Source organism: Temnothorax curvispinosus, unplaced genomic scaffold (assembly GCF_003070985.1).
Source record: "Temnothorax curvispinosus isolate PA1 unplaced genomic scaffold, ASM307098v1 QBEX01006086.1, whole genome shotgun sequence".
Taxonomy (NCBI): domain Eukaryota; kingdom Metazoa; phylum Arthropoda; class Insecta; order Hymenoptera; family Formicidae; genus Temnothorax; species Temnothorax curvispinosus.
In genome coordinates this window covers 17,243-42,150 of record NW_020215866.1, presented here as the reverse complement: position 1 = coordinate 42,150, position 24,908 = coordinate 17,243, and the positions used below count along the sequence as shown (strand labels likewise).

At 40.0% G+C, this 24,908-nt stretch overlaps 1 protein-coding gene across 1 annotated transcript; it reads left to right on the top strand.

The window, feature by feature from the left end:
- The first annotated feature begins 236 nt into the window (after positions 1–236).
- Positions 237–24,908, top strand: LOC112455434 (BTB/POZ domain-containing protein KCTD1). The gene is made up of 5 exons (XM_025017336.1): positions 237–488; positions 13,124–13,210; positions 13,776–13,979; positions 22,864–23,069; positions 23,692–24,908. The coding sequence occupies exons 2-5, from the start codon at positions 13,182–13,184 to the stop codon at positions 24,189–24,191; spliced, it is 939 nt and encodes a 312-aa protein (XP_024873104.1). The 5' UTR covers positions 237–488; positions 13,124–13,181; the 3' UTR covers positions 24,192–24,908.

Sequence of the window (24,908 nt, the reverse complement as noted above, 5' to 3'; positions counted from 1 at the left end):
GTGCGGCAGTGCGATCCGAGTGGAGAGAATCGTCGCAAGCTCGGGGCAGTTGCCAAAACGCCGCGAGCGCACACGGGACAAAGACGAGTCGATGTTGGGCCGGTGGAAAGGACGAGGACGACAATGGATGGTCGGTGGTCGGTGGTGGCGGTAGTGAAGAATGGTGGTGGTAGCGCGAGAGGAAACCAGCGCGCGCGAGGACCGCAGCCACGGCAAAGAGCGTACACGTAACGCAGTCTAACGAAAGCCGCGGTGGTGCGCGGTGGTGGCTCGCGCCACTTTTGTCCTTCGGCCGAGAAGACACGTGAATGCCAACCACGTGGTCCAGTGCGTGACACGAGAGCTGGAGAGACAATCACGACGATTTCGTCCAGGTGCTTCATAGACAGTGACAAGTTTCCGCGAGCGCGACGAGACTCCAGGCTTCTCCAATTCGCAGCCGTGGACACGAGAATAACCGTCAACCTGGAGTCTACGTGCCAGAAACGGTGAGTGAGTCACGATTCATAATTATTCGACTCGATCGTGGAATGCGTTGAGACGTATGCGGAATACGAGTTTTCGAGCCACGTCAAGATGTAGATTTTTATGCGATTTTTATGACGAATGTGCGACGCGTGAAGCTAACTCGGAAGAACTCATCCCGCAACGAGAGATCTTTCCGTTCTCGGACTTGTTGGGGAACTGTTAAATTGTAAAATGTCTTAGGTAATTAGCGATTAATAAATTATCGATAAAATTCACGTTACGTGGGAAGGAACGGGTTGACCGCGGGATTGGCGTAATAACGCGATTCAGATGATTGCATCAACCACGATTGCTTTCTGACATAAACCTTTGACGCGATAATTAAACCTCGGGAATTATTATCGTGAGATCGACAGGGACGTATCTCGTACATTCGTTTTGCTCTTTACATCGTCAAGTATGTTTCGAGAGTATAATTGCCGCCACGCAAATTTATAGAAAGCTTTATCTCAATTATTCGATTATTACGTTACGTGAAGTCTCGCTCCGCGAGAGAACATTCACTTATTGCAGACCCATTCTAATTTCACTTGAAAATTTTTCTGACACGCTGTTTGTACTTTTCACTGTTGCTTTACTCGATCGAAGACTTCCGGGTAAAGAAACTATACGTGATACTGGTCGGTGCGGAAAGTATCTAGAAAAACCTATTTCTCTCGCTTGTTCTCTTCGTACAGAATGCCTTCGAAACGTACGTCGCGTGACAAACTGATATTCATGTATAGAAATGGTGTACTTTCACGTAGTTAATTATGTCGCTTGTAACCCGCGAGCGTTCCGGCCAAGAGCGTTCCGGTACGGAAAATTCGAACGAAAGTACAGGTGATTTTAAGTAACAGAAACGGACATTTTCTAGATTGGAAATCAAGCGGTCTTGCATTATAATTCTGCGCGTGGAGACACACGCTGCCATCTCGTTTAATCTATTTTGCATCATTCATCAAATTGTACGTTGCGAGTTGTGCATCCTCTCTTGTTTGTTATGCTCCAACCGGGAATGTCTTAAGATCCTCCTTCTCTTTCTGTACGCGGAAAACTGAGGGCTTAAAAATTAAGGACTTTAATCTCTTAAACGTCCCCGTGTCGTTTTCTAAATGTTTATTGCGGTAATTTCTCTTCCCGAGAGAATACTAGGAAGCTGTGGACAACGAATAATCGCGCACGCATCCGTGGGGCATTTTATATGATTGAGCTCTAAAGTGAAGTCGATAGAAAGTCAATCTGATCTCACAACGCATCGCGGGTAAAGAAAGTTTAATCTACGTCCGCGCGAGAGGGTTGTCGCTGCCTTTAGAAACGCGGCGGGACAATGCAATTGCTCAATCATTCGTCGCATTCCGCTGTCATCGAACAATAGTTACGATCAATTATGCACTTTGCGTCGCGAATAATCACACATGCGATGCAAGGAGGAGGCTCTAGGTGGAGATGGTTACATAAAAGTTGCTACAACATCATTCTATATCGAAATAAATTACGCGTTGCACCTAGCCAAAGATAGATTATGCAGCACATAAGAAAGTTTCATATAAATGACGGTAGAAAAAGTTAATTATATAAAGATCCTTTAATGTCATTTTTAGATTCTGAAGCTTATGTCCTAAAATTTAAAAATTTTTTTACAATTACGTATTCGTAAATTATGTTTGATCTAAACTACACTTAATTCTTAAGTGCGTTTGTGTGAGATCGAGCTGCAAATTGCAAGACTCATGTTGCATCAAGATACGTGACGAGTCAGTAGTGCTTCTCGTCTTGACACAATGAGCCATGAAATCCGAAGAGTAAATGTAGCAGTTCGTGAGGAGTTAAATACTTAAAATAAATGGCTATTATACGCGTGATGAGAAAAATTGGACAGATAAAAAAGTTAGAGTATTGATATAAATTATGGATAAAAATCTCGGCTATAGAACATATCACGGCATAATTATATGATCGATTGTAATCAATTGAAAACAATTAACGTGAACTTGTAGTTTTAATTAAATAGTTGAGTGATTGACGTGGAAAGTGTGATGCAATCTTTGATTATATACGCGTCTTCTTGATTTCATCTTTCATTACTGAGTTAAACATCTCGACGTGACGATTGCGCAGTTGCATTCAACGTTCAGTTTACGACGGAGTCTAGTACTACTTAGGAATTAGATAACAATTAAGATAAGCAATTTCGCGCATCAAATCCACATAATACAAACGATAACCGTACACAGTTGTACAGCCGTACTTTAATTATGTATAGCTTCCATAAATAGTAAAAAAAATGCTGAGTTATTGAAACCCTATAAAACTCTTATACATGGCATTAATAAACAATTCTGCACATTGCATAAATCACGAACTCGACAGTCTAACGTGACAAACTCTGTTTGCTTATCCGTTAACGTGCGAATGTATATGTGTATGTAATGTATGTATATACATATGTATACCGTGTATACGTGTATGTTTTATATTATATATATATCGCAGAAACTTTTCAAAAATTGGTTGCAACGTAATAGTCGATGTGCACCTCGAGCTACAAAAGAGAGGGAGCGAGGGAAAGAGCGCGCGGAACGTGGAGAACGAACGCGAGAGAAAGAGAGAGAGAGAGAACAAGAAAAAGAGAGAGAGAGAGAGAGAGAGGGAGAGAGAGAGAGAGAGAGATTGAGAGAGGCAAGGGGCCGCAGGGGGAGGAGGATTGCTAGCATTTCAGAACGGATGTGGGCTCTGTGGAAATTGTGCTGGGATAGGAAAAGGGAGGTTGGAAACCGGCTGGAGGGATGGCCGGGGGCGCAGACGCGCGCTCTGCAGTTGCCGTAATTAGAACCGTGCGCCCCGAGCACATAGCCCGCGGCTGACGAGTCTCCTGCGGACCGAAATTATTCATGAAGCCGCGCCACCCACGGCGAAATTTTCTCGTAAATATTTTGCCTCGTCCGAGATATCGCCCCGAATATACGTGTACGTATGTACGTATGTTTGCGCGAACGACGAACGAACGAACGAACGAACGAACGAACGAACGAACGAACGAACGAACAGACCGACCGTGCGCGTGTGTGCCGGTCTACCTCTGGCCTCGTCCAGACCGCCCCAATCGGCCACACCGAATCGCGTCGCACCGTCAGTTTTCTCGCGATTCTCCTTTTTATTAACTCGGAAATCAAAATCGAAAGAAACAATCGTTACCGGTGGCAGAAACCGATTTCGATTGGCTATTATCGCGCTATAATTAATAACCACATGTGGGATTTTAATAAATCGATTTTTTTCCTTATTTGCACTATAATAAAGGTTGTGTGGCATACAATTGGTCGATTTAATTTTATTTAAAATTCTAATAAATGTACATATATATGTGTTCATGGTGTAGCATTTTTCGCTTAGCAATTAGCGTACGACGATTAATTCGCAATGTATTGAAGAACAGACCAAGACAAAATTGACATAAGCTGTAAGTTGTAACCAACCATGCACATATCATTAGAAATATAATTAAAATATATAATTATTTTTAAACCAGTATACAAAATATTTTTCTTATCGTATCCTGTACAAAAGAATCATCAATTAAGAATGGAAACCTATTATACATTAAAATATATGTTAAAGGGACTGGCACATTTACGAAATATGTAAATTAATACCATATCGTCGAAAAATAAAAGAAATATTAAAACTCGCTGAAGGACCGGTCACGCATACGCATTAATTGTTATTACGCGAAATGTATGAAATTTCTCTGATCGCTGATTATATTAAGCCTGCAATTACATTGCGGTGTGTATGGAACACTTTATGTAAATAAAATATACGCAGTGAAACCCGAAATAATCAACTCTTTTCTGAAAATGCGTTATTTATGGATACGGCCTGCAGCTAAAATAAATTTATAACGATATGTAATTACCTTCCATAGTTAAATTAATTAAAATCCTACCTGGCAATTACATTATGACGCGCTCGATATTTAAAACCGCGCTTTTTAGATCATACATTTGCAGTTAAGAAATAGATACTAAATTTAGTAAAGCGATACTGTAATTCTCAAAGATATATTAACGGTGAAATTATATGTAGGTATATATATCGCGAAGAGTGCATTTACGTGAAGTTTATGTCATCGTTAATATATCTTTGAGAATTAAAGTATCGCTTTAGTCAATTTGGTTCAATATATAATATATATACATATATACGAAATGCTACAATACGTTACAATAAATTTAGTAACATTTTATCTTTAATTTTTTACACTTGTAGCAGCAATCTATACATTTGCGATGTTAAGCAATCAGTTGCATAGCAGTACATGTTAATAAACATGCGTTATGCAATATGAATCATAAAAAGTATAAGCATTGTAATTATGTAAACAAGAAGAGATATATGGCAAGGAATAAAAAATCTGTTATCAAACACATTTCTAAGAGTCATACTTACAGGTATCTATCAGTAATCTATATCAATATTTCACGAGAAATCTGGTACTCAAACGAGACTTATATTGTCATGTATTAAGTATACTTGAAGTTAAGTGTGCCTGATTACTATAAATGAGAAAACTATTGTAAGTGTTATTAATAGATTAAGTATACGATATTTTAAGATAATTTGATTTCGTTTAAAATATAGCTTTTGGTTTAAAAAAAGCAAGAAAAGTTTCGTAGAATGATATTCTAATTTACTTTGTTTTAAGAACTGAAAGAGATTAATCTAATTTTTTTCAAAGCTTCCTTAAATGCTGGAACATCTTCGTAATGGTAATATCCAAAAACCCAAGAATAATTATGTCAAATATTAAAGATTATATATCTCATTCATTTTAATGCTATGTTCGATGTAGCTCATGATAATTTTTGTTATTATATTTAAATTTTACTGACAACAAGTGAGAATTAAATTGGCTTGAATTTGACTAATTGTAAGAAAACACGTAAACAAATCGCATTATCTAAAGATTAAGAATAAGTTTCTTTCAGATCCTTGAAAAAAAAAAAAAAAAAAGATTCTTAAAATATTTTTAAAAATATTCTTAGAAAGAAGAAGAGTAGGTAATGCCGAGCACCGTTGCACTGAACGCACGCACCAATGCGCTTCGTGCAATTCCGTTTCTTAAAATCTGTTCGCGCTAGGTGCGCACACCTGGTCATGCCGTACGGCGAGTATAATACGTTTTGCAACATACTCGCCGTTGCGCCGCCGCATGAAATTCCTGTCCCGCCGCGGTCTTACACACCGTCGTCTCGGTCAGAGTTTCCGTCTCGTAGGGTAAGTAGGTGAGTAAGTGGTGGGAATAGGCGAGGATGAAATGGAGCAAGACATGCATTGGCGCGTGTCGGGAGTGCCTCTCTGGCTTCGCGGCAAACGGAACGGGCCGCGGCGCGGGTCCGCGTTACGTGGGCAGCCAGGTACGTGCCTACATACCTCGCGTTGCCCGACGTAAGTAACGACGTGTGCAACAACCGTTCGTAGGTAGGGAGATAGGCACATAGTGCACATACCTGCCTCGGTATACGAGCCAGTGCCGTCAAGGCAGACCGAGAGAGCCGCGCACGCAAGAGAGAGAGGAAAAGAGAAAGAGAGAGGGGGGAAGAGATTTACACCGCGGCTGGTATACGCGCTTCTCGCGCGCATATACTTACTCGAGCTAGCGTGTATCCTTTGCGTGTCCTGTACCCACCCGATGAAATATTATAAAAAAGCGCAAGGCCTACGTATCCGACGATATAAAAACGCCCACGGCGTATGACGATGTGCATGTAGCATCTTGATTCTTATATCGGCAAACGGCGAGACGGCGTGTACGAGTAAACGTCTACGAGGAATCGCGATCGGGAGAGCCAATGTCCTGCGCTACGAATTCTCGTCGAGTAACAAGGAAACGGACGCGGGGTAAGCACGCTCTCGTGGGATTCGTATAATAATTATCTCGCTCTGCGCGAACGTGTTTTACATTTTTCCGGCGAAGCCTTGCGTAACAAGTTTGACAAGCCTAATGTTGATGCAGGAAGTAGAATTAAGTACCTGTGTCATAAAAGACGAATTAAAAATTTGCGATTTAACAAGACACACATAGTTGTCCGATCCCGGCATCGTTCGACTGCAATGTTCCCGGCTAACATTGAAAATGCCCATGCACGCTTGTAAACAGCTATAGAAAAGTGCTAAATACGGAGTGCAATTATCGTTCGAGAAACGATAGTCGCGTCGTTAACGATCGTTAAAGCTTTTGCGGCAGGGCAATAAGTGGCCATGCAATTGAAACAAGTACGCATAATTTCGCGGGTAATGATTCTCTAGTAGCCAGCAACTATTCAACGTCTGTCTATCGTCCGTATCCGACAAGTGACGTTCTAGTAATGAAGTACCAGGTGGTAAATGCGGGGGGCAACGAAAAGGACAGCAGCGGTACGCGGCTCAACGTGCCGTTGCAACTGAAAACCTTAACAAGGCAACAACACAAACGCGCGGCTCGCAGCATGACGACCGCCGTTACACCGAGTAGCATCCGATTGGGATAGCAATTAATATTATAAAAGCTTTCTCCGGTAACCACCGCGCGATTATTCGTTGAATCCACCGTTCAAACGGCTTTCAACATATTAGCGATAATTATACTAAATTTCCGCGAGGCAATTCACGGTGATCGCAATGTAACGACACAAAAATACAAAAAATTTCAAGTGCAAATAAACATGACTCTTGGGAGGGATGAAAAGTGACGGAATATAAACGACAAAAGATAATAGGTACACGTATTATAAAGTAATCACCAGGTATATAGAAACATTATACTTATTTAGTAAAGCTCTCCTAGCTGATTTTCAATTAATGGAACAGATTCTTCCTGTTAATAAATACAATTCGACATAAAACAGAAAATACTCTTCAATACGTACTAAATTTTGCTCAGAGCAATTAAGAACAAGCCGTAAACGTAAATATTAAGTATTATAATCCATTAAGCATATTATTTTCCAATATTTTACGCGCGTCGCGTTATATAATAAGTTATTTTCGACCGTATTGTTGGATAAAATATATTAAAACGGCATCACATATGTGAATATTTATCGCGTTGACTCGTATATTTAGCTTCAATGCATTTATGATGAAGGTACCGCGTTTCTTCTTTGTTTCACGTAATATGCTCTGCAATAAATATGAAAACAAATAAATGCTATTTAAATGTCCCTTACAAAGTGCAGATTGTATCGTTGAGATAGACGAGGCATTGTGTTACAAACGAATACATTTTTACCTTCAGAGATTAACTAACGAAGATGATAAAGCGTCACGAATGCGTTTAAAAACGCCGACGAAGTTGTTAATCGCCGCGAAGAAATGAATCGCTCCATCAATCAACTGGATTGCGGTAGCTTAATGCACTTATCGGGAACGCCACGAGTCTCGCGAGTATAGATATAGGTAACTACACTAAGCAATCGAAGAGGGAAAGGTGAAAACGCCGATCCATTGTTCGATTCATGATTTAATGCTTGTTTCTTCAACATGGGAGAGTTCCTAACAATTATCTAAACAATCTCTTAATTTAAACGCTACGATCGATACAAACTACTCCAGAATTTGAGTTGGCAATGTATATGAATTAATAGATTATTAAGAGTTTATTAGATATTATTAAATAGAAAGTATCCATGTTATACAATCTGCGAAGTGCGGTCAAGCAAAGCTAGAAGTATAATGTCGTTAAAAAAGATAGATTAGCACAAGCCTTTCAAAGCATTCGCGTAATGACGAATGAGAGCTGAATGAACACGTACTTTCGCACAGAGAGTAATATTCTTAAAAAGACACATTTGTATCCATGCCGTTCTGTACATACGTCATTAACGTTTGCCAGAGGTTTCTTTGATAGTAAAAATTTTACAATGACCTTTCCAATTCTATAAATAACTAAGAATATTTTATCAAATAACGCGACTTTGATCTTCGGAATTAAAAACATTTCAAGCGTGTTTGATTAGTATTATTCCCCTTCTCGCGAAAAAAGAAAGCGTGATATTTTACAACTTGCATTCATCGCAATCCTCAACTATGCATGTTCTCAATATTCACCGGAATGCAACACTGTCCGAGCCAGTTTCTTTTTTCTTTTTTTTTTTTTTTTGCACTTGTGTACGTGTCAATATACGCGTGTACAGCATATTCCTTGAAAATATAGAACAATAAGGCAGTCAAAGTATAAGTATGTGTATGTCCATGACGTTGATACTGGAACATTGGATAAATTCATCTGATTAACCGTATCTAGAACCCAATATATCGATCTGTAAACAAATATCGCCATACGCGATATCATCTTCGTGGATTACATCAGAACTTCACGGAATACAGATAAAACTGTATTGCTCTAGAAAGAAGAAAATATTTAAATAAACGTAAAGGGGCTCGCGGATTGATAATTTGGAAAATTTATTCGCGCGGTATCGAATTATTTCGAGACAACCAATGCACTGGCTGGTGCAAAGATTATGTTCTCTAGATTATGACGTTAATAATATTGCGGTTCGAACGTTCGTGCGCGCTCGCAAATGGATCCATTACAAATATTATTCAGAGAGAACCGATCTGACTGGCCCTCATAATGAAATCACCAGAGGGAAATCCCAGTCGACCCGGTCTAAATGAATTCACATGCGGTATCATTTCATCACTTTGTGATTCCGTCTGATGTCTGTTATTTTAGCTTTGTACCCGCAGGAATATAAACAGGCAAGATTTTTAAAAAGATCGATAAGAACAGTTTTAATAATTAAAATTTATCATCCGCATACATATAGGAAAGTTCAATATTTTATCTCATGCGTTAGCTCGCGTAATGTGATATTCTATGCAACAAAGTTTCCTGGCCAAATAAACTGTTTCCCAAATAAATAGATAAAAAATGACGCGTATTCCTATCTCGCGTGTGTATGCTTTACATGTATATAAACTTATATGTTTATTATTTGTATATAAACTTATATACTTATATGTTTTTAATTTATTTCAACTTATTTAATACATTTAAGAAAGGTTTTCTATCACTTGTGACTCGCGACTGTATTAATTCTCACATTTGTCAAATTATTAATCCGTCAAAAGTTCGCATCCTCGTTTAATTACATTTGTGTGATTTCCTAACTAACTGTGAACTCGTCGAATTTTTCTACGAAATGGCGCGCTAGTCGGCTCATTTTCACGTCTGTTGGCAGACTTTCCCGATGATACATCGTCGCCCGATGTAACAGATCGCTTTCAAATTTGCATACGCCGACGTCCTCGGGCCATTAAACGTCCACGTAAAGTTAGTAGTGCTCTTCTTCTGCGCACGACATCGTGCACGCGCGCGTCCTTAGCGCGTGTTAGCCGCCTCGTCGTGTCCTCGGGCTGTGATCACCTTAACGCGAATTTATACGTTTTGCAGCGTGTGTCGGTGATCGTTGGCGCTCGCTCGCTCACGCTTGCAGTGCATGCGTATCAGAACTGTATCTGGGTAAGAGGTTCGGATGGCCTCGGGTAATAACGCGGATATCACGGTGTCGTTGCGGACGACGTCGCGACTCGCGCATCACCTTACTCCTACCTCCTACCTCTCCCTCACCGTCCTTTCTAATTTGACGTTCAAGAGGCGACGACGTTGCATCTTCACGCCCGGTGGGACGCTTTTCGCCTTCGCGACGTCGGACGCGTGCCTGCCAGCGCAAACTACCACTTGCATCTCGTATTTCTATACACGCGGCCTACTCTATATAGTATACATACGACATTATTAAGGTCAGACAAATACATTGGAGTCTAAATGACATGTCAGATTTTGCTTCACAAATTACAAGCAGCGTAAATACTACCACATCAATTTCTAGCGATACTGTCAGTAAAATTTTCGGCTATCTCGAACGCAGATCGAGCAGCATTCGTTTGAGGATTATTCGAATATGTTGTATGCAATGTCACATTAACAAAGAAGCCGTATTAATACGCGGACAGTTGTACAGATAGTACATTATAATTGTGTATCCTCTGTTCCACCTCTATCTTTATCCGTGCGTGTACCCGCTGGCGCATACGCGGATGTATGCATGCAATAAAACTATCTGCGTATGAGATACAATTCGCTCGAGGCATCGCCACGTCGCTGTCGCGATGGACGTTATTGCGGATATCGTTACGGCATTCATCCTGGCTTCCATATATTCCGGAATTTCTTTTAGGCAAGCTCTCGCGCGATGCGAGAATCTTGGAAAATCTATTTGCACGCAGTGTGCTTGCGATTTAGTCGAGTTCGAGCGTTTTTAAATATTGATCTTACCGCGAAAAATGCCGCAACGTGCCGAATTATTTACGTAAATTATTTGCTACACACGTAAATACTAATTTCTGTATTGAATTAATTGTCGATTTTACGCATGTAATTATGTATAATGTTAAGCGCCGAGTGGCTTCAGTACGTCGACCGTAATGTACATACATTCGTACACCGACCAATCGCCCCGAGGCGCACGAACGACCATGATGATGATCATCGCCATTGTTATAGCTATATCGTGCCTCAGATTCTTCTTTCGTCGGCGCTGCCGGTCATTTCAACGCTTGTATTATGAGCACACCTGATAACGCCGTTTTCAACGAGGTCTCGAGTCAAAGATGTATCTCATATTGATAAAATTAAATGCATTATTTTTCTCCTATCTCCTTTTTTTTATTTACGCGTGTCGCTAAATAAAGTGATTTAAAAAATAGATGCAAAAAGATCGAATGACGTCAACACTCGATCCTTAGCAGAAAAAAAATATTGTACATAATAAAATAATTAAATGACAAAAGAAAAGTAAATATTACATTTGCCCAGTTTGCTTTATCTAATCTAATGAATTAGCGCTATCGAGTGATTTTTCATCTCGCCCGCATGTAACATTTAAACCCTGCTTTCAGACACGGAGAATATGATTGAAGTGCCGTCAAAGCCCATTAATTTCGCGCTGCGGTGCCGTCAATGCGCGACCGCGGTCCCGGCGACACGTGTTTTCCGCGCGCAAAAGCGCGACAATGATCGATCTCTCATCGGCGCTAAAGAATACAACAATAACGCGAATTAATTCCGTATGCAAGTATGCGTTTCTATACTCGTAAATGCATAGCTCCACATAAATCTCCGGATTAGCCCGCGGCGCCAAGCGCGGCCGTGATGGCCGTTGTTGCTCGTCCGCCTCCGCCTCCGACTCCACACCATCTCTTACTCTATACTCCTTTACCCGATGTCCGACTTGCGACGACCGCCGCCGCGCCGGTTCCCCACCGACCCCACCGTCCGTACAGAAGAGAAGCACATCGTCGGGCGCATCGCTCGACGACCTCTCGCAGCGCGGCCGAGAAAAGGCGCGCTGCATCGCATTTCGCGGCGTCTCCCGCGGCGATGCACCGCAACGGTGCGCGGACTGATGTAGGCGAGGGTGGTGGGTGGAGGAGAAAACCGGTACCCCCTCACGCGGCTCACGTGCCCGTGTCTTCTGACCATCGCGAATTCTTCGCCGGACGCGTCCCTTCTTTCTCGAGCCTCGGCCATTGTCGCAGAGCACAGCGGGATATCACGAAATACTTGTCTTAAGTCTTAATAGATAAAACCAAGGTAGATCCATATCCCAAAATCGAATTATAATTTGTTAATTGTACGGGACGATCGTAATAACAAATTACAGGAAAGCATGTGTGTTCAGGTAAATATTGAATTATTTAACCGAGATACGATATCTAAAGAGTGCAAAAAGTAGGTATCTTTTTAATGCGAGCAGCAGGTACGCCTGATGGAAACGGTAGTTTACGTTGAAATTACACAAACTTTGAATCTGGTTCTATTATTTCTTGTTGGCTTCTTTTGTACGAGCGAGATCCTCTTTTTTTTGGTCGTATACATCTAACGCAAAAATCCCATGCATTACGCTATGCAAAGCAGGTCTCTGGATAATAGCTAATAATGTGCCGGCCTTTCACGAACACCGTAGTAATGAAAATTCGAGGGGGTGTGCCTCTAACTCGCGAACCAAACCGACCCACCCTTTCCCACTGAAAGGGCGTTTAAAAGAATACCCTTGGACGGCCGGCCGACCAGCGCCCGCCAAATATTGTTTCGCCGCTAATTGCCTTATTAATGCATATGAGAATTTCGCGTTAATGTTCCAAGCTCTCAGTCGATTCAGCATTGCCCGATGTTTGACCAAAAACAATGGCTCGTTAAACCAGCGTTATCGCCGTTCGCGACCAGCCGTGAGGATCGATACGTTAAATCGACACCTGTGTTACGGCTATAAAAGGCTTAAGCGTTGAACGCACGATGAAAATTCGATACATATCCGGTTCTAACTCGCGGTAAATGTTACGCGGTATATAAATTCGCGAGGCCGTTCGAATCGAGACACGTATATAATTCGACGTAAGGGAAAAATGCATTAAAGATATGCCAATTTACGTTAATCGCCGGGAATGCTATCATAATTTTTGAGTTGCTCGTGCGTACGTTTTACATTTAACTCTTACTATCGTATTTATATTTAACTCTTATTGACAATGCGTACAACAAATATCCATGTGTTTTTAATTCCAGACGGAAATGTGAGGCTGAAGGGAAGGAGGCGAAGGCGGAGCTGACGGCGCAACGCAATATGTTCCCTAGCGCTCAAATTAAAATGAGGTAAAGTCTACATCCAAGTTTCAGTATAAGTCGTCCTAGAACAGTCTATTCGAGAAAGAGTTATATAACTTGTCAGTAAAATTCTCTCTTCGTAAAATGTCATTTAATTTCATACATCGTAAATCACGATTTCATAGCTCATAGTTCGCCTTCGCTTGATTAGCTTCCTGGTCGCGTGCTTAGAGTTGCATATAAAATTATACATATAGAATATAGCACTAAAATTGAAATTATACAATATGAAATATATAGTAACGTCAATTATTTAATTTAGCTTTATACCACTTATTTTAAATATATAAATGTAAAAATTAGAAACCTATTATCAAGTTTCCACTCTACACTGCAGCTAGTAACAAACATAAAAATAATAAATACAAAAAGATCTATATTTGCTATATATTCTAAAACTTTTAAATAGCATGAAAACGGAAATTTTGCTGTTTTTATTCATCGTGGTATTTTGGCACGTGGATTGTGGCACGATATGCAAAATTGTCTATAGAAAAATTTGATTAGCAAGCTGCGATTATCATGTTTAATATCAAAAGTGTATATTTTTCAGATTGCTGTCGCCAAGCAGTTCGCCGGCCACCTCGCCCACGATGTCGAATTCCTCGTCGCCAACACCACCGACGCCGGCGGCCCCGGCTTACAACCAGAAGATGACCGGTATTCCTTGCGTAGCGGCCGCTTCGAGGTACACCGCACCGGTTCACATCGACGTCGGCGGCACGATATACACGTCCTCCCTCGAGACTTTAACGAAGTAAGGATACATTCATTTTAAATCCTTAACAATCCAAGATAGGCCGAGAATAAAACGATCTTCGTGCGTTTCCGACGTAATGCGTGCCATAAAAACTTAATTTCTTTCGTTAATAAGAAGCTTTAAACGTCAACGACTCCAAGACTGGGCTTCGTAAACGGAATAATTTATACCGTTGATCTTTATTACGGCTTTGTATATTTCAAAAAAGAACACGTTATTCTGAAAAATTACAACACTGAGAGAAAGGTTTTGTTACTATGTGAACAACCAACATTTTTTGCTGCGAGAGCTAATTAGTTTTGCAATAATAGCAAAATCTTTTGTTGCAATAGCAAAGTTCTGCAAAACTTTGCCATTGCAACAAAAGGTTTTGCTGTTTGCTCTCTCGCAGCAAAAAATGTTGGTCGTTCCACATAGTAACAAAAGCTTTCTCTCATATGTATGAGCGTGTTCGAGGAAAGATTTTATCCGACGTTAGAAGAGGGCAATGATGAGTCGAGCGAGTTTACGTTAATATCGCGACCGGATATCTTTCCGCGGGCTTTCCGCGAAAGCACACGGAGTGTGACTTTTAAGCGACATGAAGAAATTCTAGCGAGTGAGAGAGTAGAAAGGGAGCGTGATGTCCGGATCGCGGAAACGTGACCATCGACAACGCTTCAGGATGTTCGTATATACCGGGCAATATCTCTGAGAACATATCGCCCGCAATCAGGCACACCGTTACCGTGCCCGGCAGTGTCCAAAGGCTATTTGCGGTGTGCCCGTGCACTTTATGCATAAAAGAGACGTAACGTGAAAGCACAACTGCGCTTTGCTTATAGAGAGGGTTTTAATCTCCTCGAAGTATCACCCTGCAGATATCCTCTTTGCCCCGGCAAGAAAAATCCATGAGTATTATGCTCCATGTGATTCCGGCTGGTATAAAATAAACCTAGCTCTAACGCTGAGAGAGTAAATCTAATAATATAAATGTACAGTTGAATTAAAGTCATATGATATATGAGAGTAATTAGACTCTTGAATAATTAACGCAAGTATTATTAGTTAAATTTTATGTTATCTTTTCTTCTCTTCTTTAATCGTTTTTCTTTACCTCATCATGAAAAATAAATCGTTATAATATCGTTAAGTTATTTAAATTTAATAACATCGTAACTTTTTCTCGCATAACAGATCGAATTTTAAATCGATATTCGCGGCAGCGAATTAATGGCTACTGCAGACATAATAATATCTAAATTGCTAAATGTCACCGTATAGCCTCGTGATCTTCGTTTCGAGTAATGCTTGTTACGTGAGCTTAATACGCTATCTTCGAAGCGGGGGAATATCCAGCGCTCTTATAGCGGCGAGGAAAATTGTTCCTTTCACAAGGAGATCACGAATGCACGGCGTCAGACTAGATACACAGCATCGGTAAACCGCGATAGATGCGTTCGTGAGAAAGCTGATCATAATTGACAGGTGGTCTTATCGTTCGTCTCGTTAACTGAATAGGCAATGAGTTCTGACTTTGTTACGAAGATGTTTCTATCGAGACTATCCATAATGAATGAGCGAGAAAGTTGTGATGGATATACACTCATACTCGCTGATACCGTATTGTCAAGCACTTTAAGCACTTTAATCAAACAATTCAAATAAAAACAAATGCAAATGAAAAATAAAGAAAACTATGAGAAAATTTTAATTTGCTTTGAAAATATATGTAGAGATTAAAGTCGATGCAATAAAATTGATTTATCAATTGTTTCAATTGTAGTACCGTATAATAATATTACTAAAAGAATTAAGAGATATTGTTATATAATTTTTTCTTGTTTAAAAAGATTTTTTAAATTTAATAATTGTTTTTTTTTAGATATTCACATATAAGATTTGAATTAGCAAATTCTATTATAATTTCATATTATTTCTAAAAATAATAATAAAAAAGAATTTTAAAAAGAAAAAGTAGCATTGCAATTTAATAATTTTTGATTAGTAATAAATATAAGCTATATTAATATTATAAGCTATATTTCGTCATAATTTAGTGAGTTTAACAACGATGGATTATTTTATTGGCGCACTAACTCTACAACGGAATGGTCCAAAAATCACTAGATTGGTAGGCTGAACTAAGTTAATATTAACCACAGTGCGCGATAGGCAAATTTACGCACACGGTGCATGGATTATCGTTAGTCGAGTTATTGGAGCGCAGGTCCGTTTTCTATGAACCGTTACGGCGCGCATCGCGAACACACCCGTGATTTAATCTGTGAAAACCGTCGACGGGATAAGTGTCGCCGGCGTACTTATATCGAGCAAACCAGCAAGAGTGCAAAATGAATATCACGTAAAATCAACGGCTTGCCCGTCCCGCTCCGGCCATCTCCATCGTCACGCTTCGTTGCACCTTCCTCCCTCATTACACGACGTGATCTTATTGCTTTGTCGAAAGTACTCGGCCGCGTGTCATAAATGAGAAAACCGCGCAGATAAATTCGTATCGACACGGTATACCAACGTATATAATTCGACAACGTGTGCTTCTTGCAAACGGATTAGTTAAAAAATGTTCTAATTTCTTTCTATTTGTGTCAATCCTGTTTGAAGCCGGTTTTTTGAATCTTACGGCTCATGCTGGTGACCGCAATCATTCGTTTTGTTCAAACGAATTGCATAGATTTAATTAACAAAATGACGCATGCATTTCCGCTTATTCCGCTTTGTGTATGAATAATGAAATATCATCAGCATCGCAGAAATCATGCACAGACTACTATTTGACAAAGCAGATTTGCAGCCTCTATATTATGCAATTTCATCCGCGTTTGACAATCATCGCGTCACATTACCCATTATTAGCATGCATTTAATTATCTCACAGTGGAATAAGCGCATCGATCGGAGCTTTTCCCCCCGCATTAAAACGACATTTAAATCGTTTTGCAAGAGAGAATATATTTCACCGTTGGTATTACTCTCTCGTGCAACTGATTTACAACAGTTATTATCGCCGGCATCGCCGCTGCTTAACGACATTGACGCAGTTCACACTGATTATGATCATTCTTAGCGCCAAGGTTCGTGCCGATATTTTATACTGGTCGACTAGCGATGTGCAGGAGCATGCTCCAGAAGCATGTGACAAGAAGATAACAGTAATGAGTACGATACGACTACCAGGATACGACTACGATACGACTACCAGGAGACACGTCCTCGAATTGAAGTAATAATCCACCATTCCAAGGAAACTCGAAATGATTAGGCAAATGTAAGAAATGTCTAACCTCAACGTCGCATAAATAATATTTGTGTGATTTATTATTTAAACGTAAAGCATCAATATTAAATACCAAAATCGTGGTTCAATTTAAATCGTAAAATATTGCTAACGCAATAATATTACGTTCAACATTCTTAAATAAAGGCAGGAATCTTTTACTTTTATCACAAACCAAATGATTTAACGAGTTTTCAAGGTAAAAGTGGATTTCGATTTTCCGTTACCGAGAGAAAAAAAATCAGGTTAATTAAGAAATGTAGAATATTGGTTAAGTATAATATATACTTCGAAACGCGGTACAAGTGATTAAATATTCACGATTCGTTTTCATTAGTAAACACGACGGATAGAACAGTTTCTATTAGACCGCGCATATTTAGGTGCCTCGTTTATACCGTACGACGTTATGGATGAAGTAAACAGGTCAATATAATGCGCACCAATAATAAATTCATCCCGCTGATTAATTTAGTTCAATCGTCAGTGTATAATCGGCAATTTCAAAATAACGCCAAACGTTTATGATCCCGTAACAACCCACCGACCTAGCATGCGATGTTAATTAGTAAATGTCTATTTATGCGATAACCCGCAGCTTTGTATATCGAAAACACGATATTCATCTAATATCTCGTTTTTACTTAATGCAAAAATGTGCATAATTTCATTCTCAAAATAGAAACGAGCGATGTTTAAACTATATATATTATACTTCCGGTATACAAGCGCTCAAAAATGTATTAACGTTGTTTTGATTCTATAGTAGTTATATCATTTACATATTCTTACATTATTACTTTGCCACTTAAGGGGATGCTGGAGCCGTAGCCGAACTCGATCGGCGTCGGTAAAGAAGACCGGCGAACTATATCTGTCCTTGTATAGACAAAGATATAAACAAGGATAGCACGCTACATTGCACGCACACATACGCACGATGCACACCGACATTATACTTTTATATTACGCTTCCAAATCTTGATTTGGAGGGTTTATCGATGTTTTTCTTGTTGTGCAATTCGGGGGAACTTGTTTTCGCGTTTGTACCAATGGTATATCTCTTATATGAAATACATCTTGTGACGAGCTGACAGCTCGCCGCAACTCGAGACGCCATATTGGGATAAGAGTAGGATAAGGAAATCTATACTTCCGTAATTTTTTCTCGTTTTCTATATAAAATCGGAGTTCCCCCGAATCATTAATGTATGTACTGCAATTCTAGAGAAGGATTTTTAATTCTGTCAAATTAATACGACGCTACGTGCCGACAAAAAATGCCGGTAAAACAGACGGCTCCAGCATCCCCTTAACCAGTCTATCAATTGTTTAAATTAAATTACTTTAGCAAATTACGTTTTGGAGCAGTCATCCATCCTGCATATCAGAAATGATCATTTAACGAGACACATCCGCCGAACATAATTATTTATTCAGAGAATAATTTAATATTAATTAATGATTGATAAAATTCTATTCTCAGCACTATATAATTTTTTTATTTTTAATATTACGAAAATTTTACTACAACACAGACAGACATTATGTAATCTTACGCTTATATAACAACTTTGTGATTTCTGAATAAATTCTTTAATAGTTCTTCAATAGTCGAATTACGATCAAAAAGTCCATAATATTTTGTCATATCGTCATGTACAATTCTTAGCTCGTAATGCTGTCAATAATATTGACCGAAGACGGACTATCGTGGGACTCCACGTGCCTTGCGAAAGATTAATCGTTGCGTATCGACATTTTCTACCAAGCGTTTACAGGAATGACGTAATAGCCGATCATTAGTCCACGCTTCCGGTATCACATAATCCCTAAAACATCGTCGATCATCCTGCCGGTCGAGAAGGCTGCGCGGAGCCTCGAGGGTATCCTATAGTGAAGTACCAAGTCGTCATTTCCTCGCCCTCTAGTCCGACACGTGCAATTTAGCGGGATATAACGGAATGTCTCGGCGGACGCGTCTCGTTCTCGAGCTCACACGTATGTCCGCATGTGCATCAGCCACGCACACACGAGCGCATTCGCTTATCCTTATTTGCGTCCATAAAATGCGATTTATCGCGCAAAATTTCGGACCGGTGAAAACGCTTTTATTCAACAATCTTTTTACTCATCGAAGAAAGGGCGATTACGCGACAACAAGAATAAAAATCTTATTTGTAATACGAAATTCTTAATTGTTAATTAAATATCTTCATAAATATACCACGGATTAAAATTTCGTTAAGATGCAGAAATCCACTTTATCGGGAGATTAGATTTTGTTATTTTTCAGTAGCTTTATGTATATAATGTGCTATATAGTTTAATGAGTCTCTAAAACTAAATCTCGCGCGACGAATGTTCGAGGAAAAGTCAATCCGAAATTTGTCGAGGAATCTATAACCGATAGAATGCACGAGATTTCGAACACATCCTGTATATATCGAAAGCAGAGCGGAGTGATGTGATCTGAGTGATGTGAGCCGATCGTTTAGTGTTTTCCCATAGCGAACGGATCTGACCCGGGATTGGACCTCGGTTGGTCGGCATGGGCCCAAGAAATCGCCGCGGGTAATCACGGTGCTCGTCCTCCGCCCCCGGTACCGTTTCCTTTCCCACTATCACCCCCTTCAGTCGTCTCGACCTGCACAAGCACCGATGGCCCTTAGCCTACGAGCGCACGTATCTCGTTCTCGCTCCTCTTGACGGTATCACTTTCGCACTTTCTCTCTTGTCTTTTATTTCTTAACGCGAGTTAAAAGAGTCTCTTTCTTCTGTTTCCGTCTGTTTCTATTTTTACGAGCACACATCTTTGTTCAGAAAATGAAATATAAAATATAAGGATTTAGAGAATCAAAAGTAAAATTAATTTTAGAGAGAAGATTAGAGCTATTGTCTCTCGACTTTCTTAAGAATTTCCTAAAAGATTCATCATTGCACTAAATACTTCAATCTAATGTAAAATGTTCGGAAATTGTCCCGCGTAAGAAATGAAAGAGAAAAAGGTACAACGTGATATTCATTTAAATAGAAAGTATACCATTTTCGCGTCTTCGCTGACCGAAATTACAGTGTGAATTTTAATTTACCCGCGGCAATTGCGGCGAAGAAGGAGAAGGGGGTTTGTTCGCCGAGGAAGAGTGAAGTTTCCCTTACAATAACTCGTTTCGATATTCTATAGAAAATTAACTATACCGTATAAAATTTCGCGCACGCTTTGAGGTAAAATCCAGCGATTTTCATTTACCCGTTCTGACAGCGATTCTCTCTCTATCCTCTTAAGCCAAAGTATCAGTGGGAAGTCGATAGAAAGCGAGACCACGAGGGAGAAAGAGAGAGAAAAAGGGCGAAGGATGAAAAGAGGGAGTAAGATGAAGAAAGAAAGAGATCGAGAGAGAGAAGAGATAGAAAGCCCTCTCCATATCTGTATATATGTATACACCTTCGTATCTACCCCGCGGTGTCTTCTCTTCTCTCTTCCTCGCTAAAGTCAGATCGCCCACAGGCTCCATGAGGCCGTCGTTATTATATGTTATCGCCGTGGAAGGTATGGGAACCGGCCTGAGGGGGTACCAGGTACCTACCTCGGTATTTCCCCCTCGTTGTGCCATAACGCACAACGACGAGAGATACACGGGAGAGGAGAGCCGATTCTTCCTCTCTCATCGAGCCGCGGTCCTCGAGAGTCAACCGTATCCTCTTCCATCCGTCCTTTTCCCTGTTACCGTCCCCTCCCTTTCCCCGTTCCCCCCCGTTTCTCTTCTCCTCTTTCGCCCCAGTCCTTTTCCCAGAGCATTCGTCTATTATATGCTAAATTATGACGACCTTCGGCGGTGCATGCAGAACACGGCACCGCTCACGGCACGTCCGTGAGCGCATGCGAGCAAACGCGTGCGTGAAGCTGATTGACACGGATTCCATAAGTGTGATTCGTTCACGGGGTCGTGGCATTATTAACCCTTTGCTACAACAGAATGTTGCAACTGACGAATTTTCGAATTTTTTTCTAGATACACATCAAGAATTTTAACCGAAGAAATAAGAAATTTATCGTGTATATCGTTATTCTTGGAGTAACAAACGCGACAGAAAATCTAGCCAAAAGTATATATTAATAAAGTAAAATAACATCATAAAATATCTAAGACAAAAACAGTCTTCATTATCACATTGATATGAAAACTAAATTCGAATACCTATTTAAGAAAACTGCAGGGAAAGTGGATAAAAAATATAGTGCTAATTTTTTCTTGAAAACGCACAATGTGATTTTCCATATCAGGCTAATAAGAGAATACTCTTAGACACTTAATTAAATTTATTTCGCAGTATAAAAGGATAAAAATTATAATCCTCCCTTCCCAGCTTCTTTTCCACAATTTCGCTGCTTTAATTTATAGCGAAATTAAATGCGTAACGAAACGTTACATTATTCTTATTAGCCTCGAGATGTAATTACAAGGCATGGAAGGGGTATCGTAATGGCAACGATAGCGCAAAGATATGTAATAAGAAGATTAGCCGCAGCCTACTTTAAATGATGCTGCGTTCGCGAACATGTTGTGAAACGCGTTCGAAAATGTCACGGGCACTTTCTAAAGAAGCCGGAAAAAGTGATACATACGGTGCATGGACTGGCTGCTACGAGATGCATACGCACACACGCGTGCATCTGCATATCTGCTAAAGTAGATTTCATGCACGTATCTTATGCTAAGTCTTGACCGAGCCCACCTCATTCTGTCCTCATTCACGCATAACAATTCTCGATACAGTTCTTCATATTTCTTTTCTATTTCATTGCTTTCTTTCAATAATGAGCGATTTTTTAATTAAACTGAATTAAATTGAATCCTTCCGATAAATGATCAGCTAATGGATTTTATTAATGGTTGAATTTCCTTCTGATTGGAAATATCACTTTTGTTTTACGTTTGCGTTTTTATCCATATAGATATTCAAAGCGTATTTTTCAAATATTCTAATATCTCACGTCCAGATTTTTTTATATTTAATAGTATTTCCGGTTCAAGAAGGCGTTACACAAAAGTAAATTATAAATAAATTACCTAATAAGATATATATATATATATATATATCGAAACAACTTTTTATTTAGGATAATATTATCACGATTCACTTCTCAAGCTTTCGTAATAACTATAACTTACTTAAACTTGCTTAAACTTAATTCAGTCAGTGCGTTGAGTCAGAATTTATTAAACGAACAGCTGCTTGTACGTAACCATCAATCGCGAAAACAACACGCGGCTACCTGAAGCGGTTTCGGCAGGTGACCAAAATGTCAGCACCTGCCCACACTGTCAGTTAACTCTGTTAGTCGATAGAAAGTGTAATTTCTATGTTGTTGAATATGCAATCTGTGTATATCGAATTCTTAATTTCGAATACCGAATAACTGCATTTTTATACGTCAATTATGATTACGTACATACATCGACATGAATCAAGCGCGATAACACTTTCTTGAGTATTTTCTCATACGCGTTTTCAGCTAATCAAATTAATGCTCATTAAGTTATAAATGTTGCAACACGTGTGACAATCTTATTTAAAAAAAAATCTTGGGATTTTTTTCAGGTACCCGGAATCCAGGCTAGCGAAATTGTTTAACGGCAGCATCCCCATCGTTCTGGACTCGCTAAAACAACACTACTTCATCGATAGAGACGGCGGGATGTTCCGGCACATATTGAATTTTATGCGAAATTCCCGGCTGCTGATACCCGACAACTTTGCCGACCTAGATTTACTGCTAGAGGAAGCACGATACTTCGATATTGCGCGTAAATTACTTCATTTCTTCTTTTTTAATTTTAATGCCCTATAACTTACCCGTTTACGTGAGGGGGAGAACGATATGGAAATAGGATTTCACATCAGTCGCGTGATAAAACGAGGATGACCGGTTTGAAGCGTTATCTTTCGTTACTAATATAAATCGCGCGCGCGATATAACGATATATCATTTCTCTTCTAATTCTCTTGACCGACTTCTGTGCGTATGTGCAATGCTCAGCTCTAATGGAATAGTAATAACACTAATAACGAACTCTGAAGTAGTTGTTTACTTGATTACAGGAGTAATACAGAATTCTGAGTATATTATAAAAGAAATAAGGCAATGAAAATTACTCCCTCAGGACACTAACCCAATATACATATACATTTCGTTTCGATAAAAATCGAATTTTACGCGTAAAATTTTTCGCACTTTTATATTTTATCAAATTCATTTATGACCAAAATGAAATACTGTATTATAGTGTTATTAATAGAGACGAAAGCTCACGAGTTTCTACCTAGTTGTCAAATCGCAATTATAAATAAAATACATTATTATAGGTTAAAACAAGATTAATCTCGTTCAAGAACTCTTCGAATGTAACGCATTTTTCTCTCTTTCAGCCATGTGCAGGCAACTGGAGCAAATGAAGAAGGAGCGCATAAAGAACGGCTCGACGACAATGACCGCGTCCTCGCCGAGTCCGCCGCCCTCCGGTCAGCTCGGCGGTCGCGGCACCGCCTGCACCACTGCGCCCTGTAACCGCGATCCCGAGAAGATGCGCGGCAACGACGGCAACTGCAGCTACGAATGCGTGGCGTTACACGTGAGCCCGGATCTGGGCGAGCGGGTGATGCTGTCGGGAGGACGGGCGCTGCTGGACGAGGTGTTCCCGGAAACGACGCAGGCGGTGATCGATGCGCGATCCGGCGTTGCCTGGCACCAGCAAGACGCCCGTCACGTCATCCGGTTCCCGCTGAACGGCTACTGCAAATTGAACTCCGTTCAGGCGATCACCAGACTGCTGAACGCCGGCTTCCGGGTGGTCGCGAGCAACGGCGGCGGCGTCGAAGGCCAACAGTTCTCGGAGTACCTGTTCGTCAGGCAGGCCGTCAACACTTGACGGAGCACGGCGCATCAGCGCAAACCGATCTCCAAGTCGATCCGTTGCCTGCAGCGTGACCACGACTTAGAGTGAGTGCAACTGTCCACAGGAGAACACCTCTCAAGACTGCATCGCGGATAATTTGGTTATTCTGACAAAAACGAAACGGGGCATCTTGGTACAAGGATAGGAGGCTGGCGATCGCAACCGCAGTTTGATGCCGAAATATTGATATAGTAATACGAAGATCTTCGTGTATTGAAGTCTCTCGACTCTTGCGTCAGGTATCTTGAATCAGAAGTGAATAAGTGAATAAGAGAGTGCGAATAAGTTTTGCAATTTACGTCAATTTACCTTCGCTTTACAAATCAACTTTATCAAACAGCAACTACGGTCTCGTTTGTATATAGGCACACGTAAGTTACAAGAATTATTTGCATGTTATTCTGACGTTATAATCTGACAGTGAGATGGCTGATATCGAAGGTACTTAATTGATCTCATTTTAACCGTAAAATGATCATAAAACTATTGATGAAAATTCCAAATAAAACTCGTTACAGTCTAACTGTATTAGTAAATTTTTAGTGAAATAAATTTAATGAAATAACATTTTTAAAATAGATTTTTTAGTAACAAATTTATGAAGAATTGAAACGAATGTATTTTGGAACGTCACAAACACACATCTACATTCATCAAGGAAATATATATATATATTATATGTATATATAG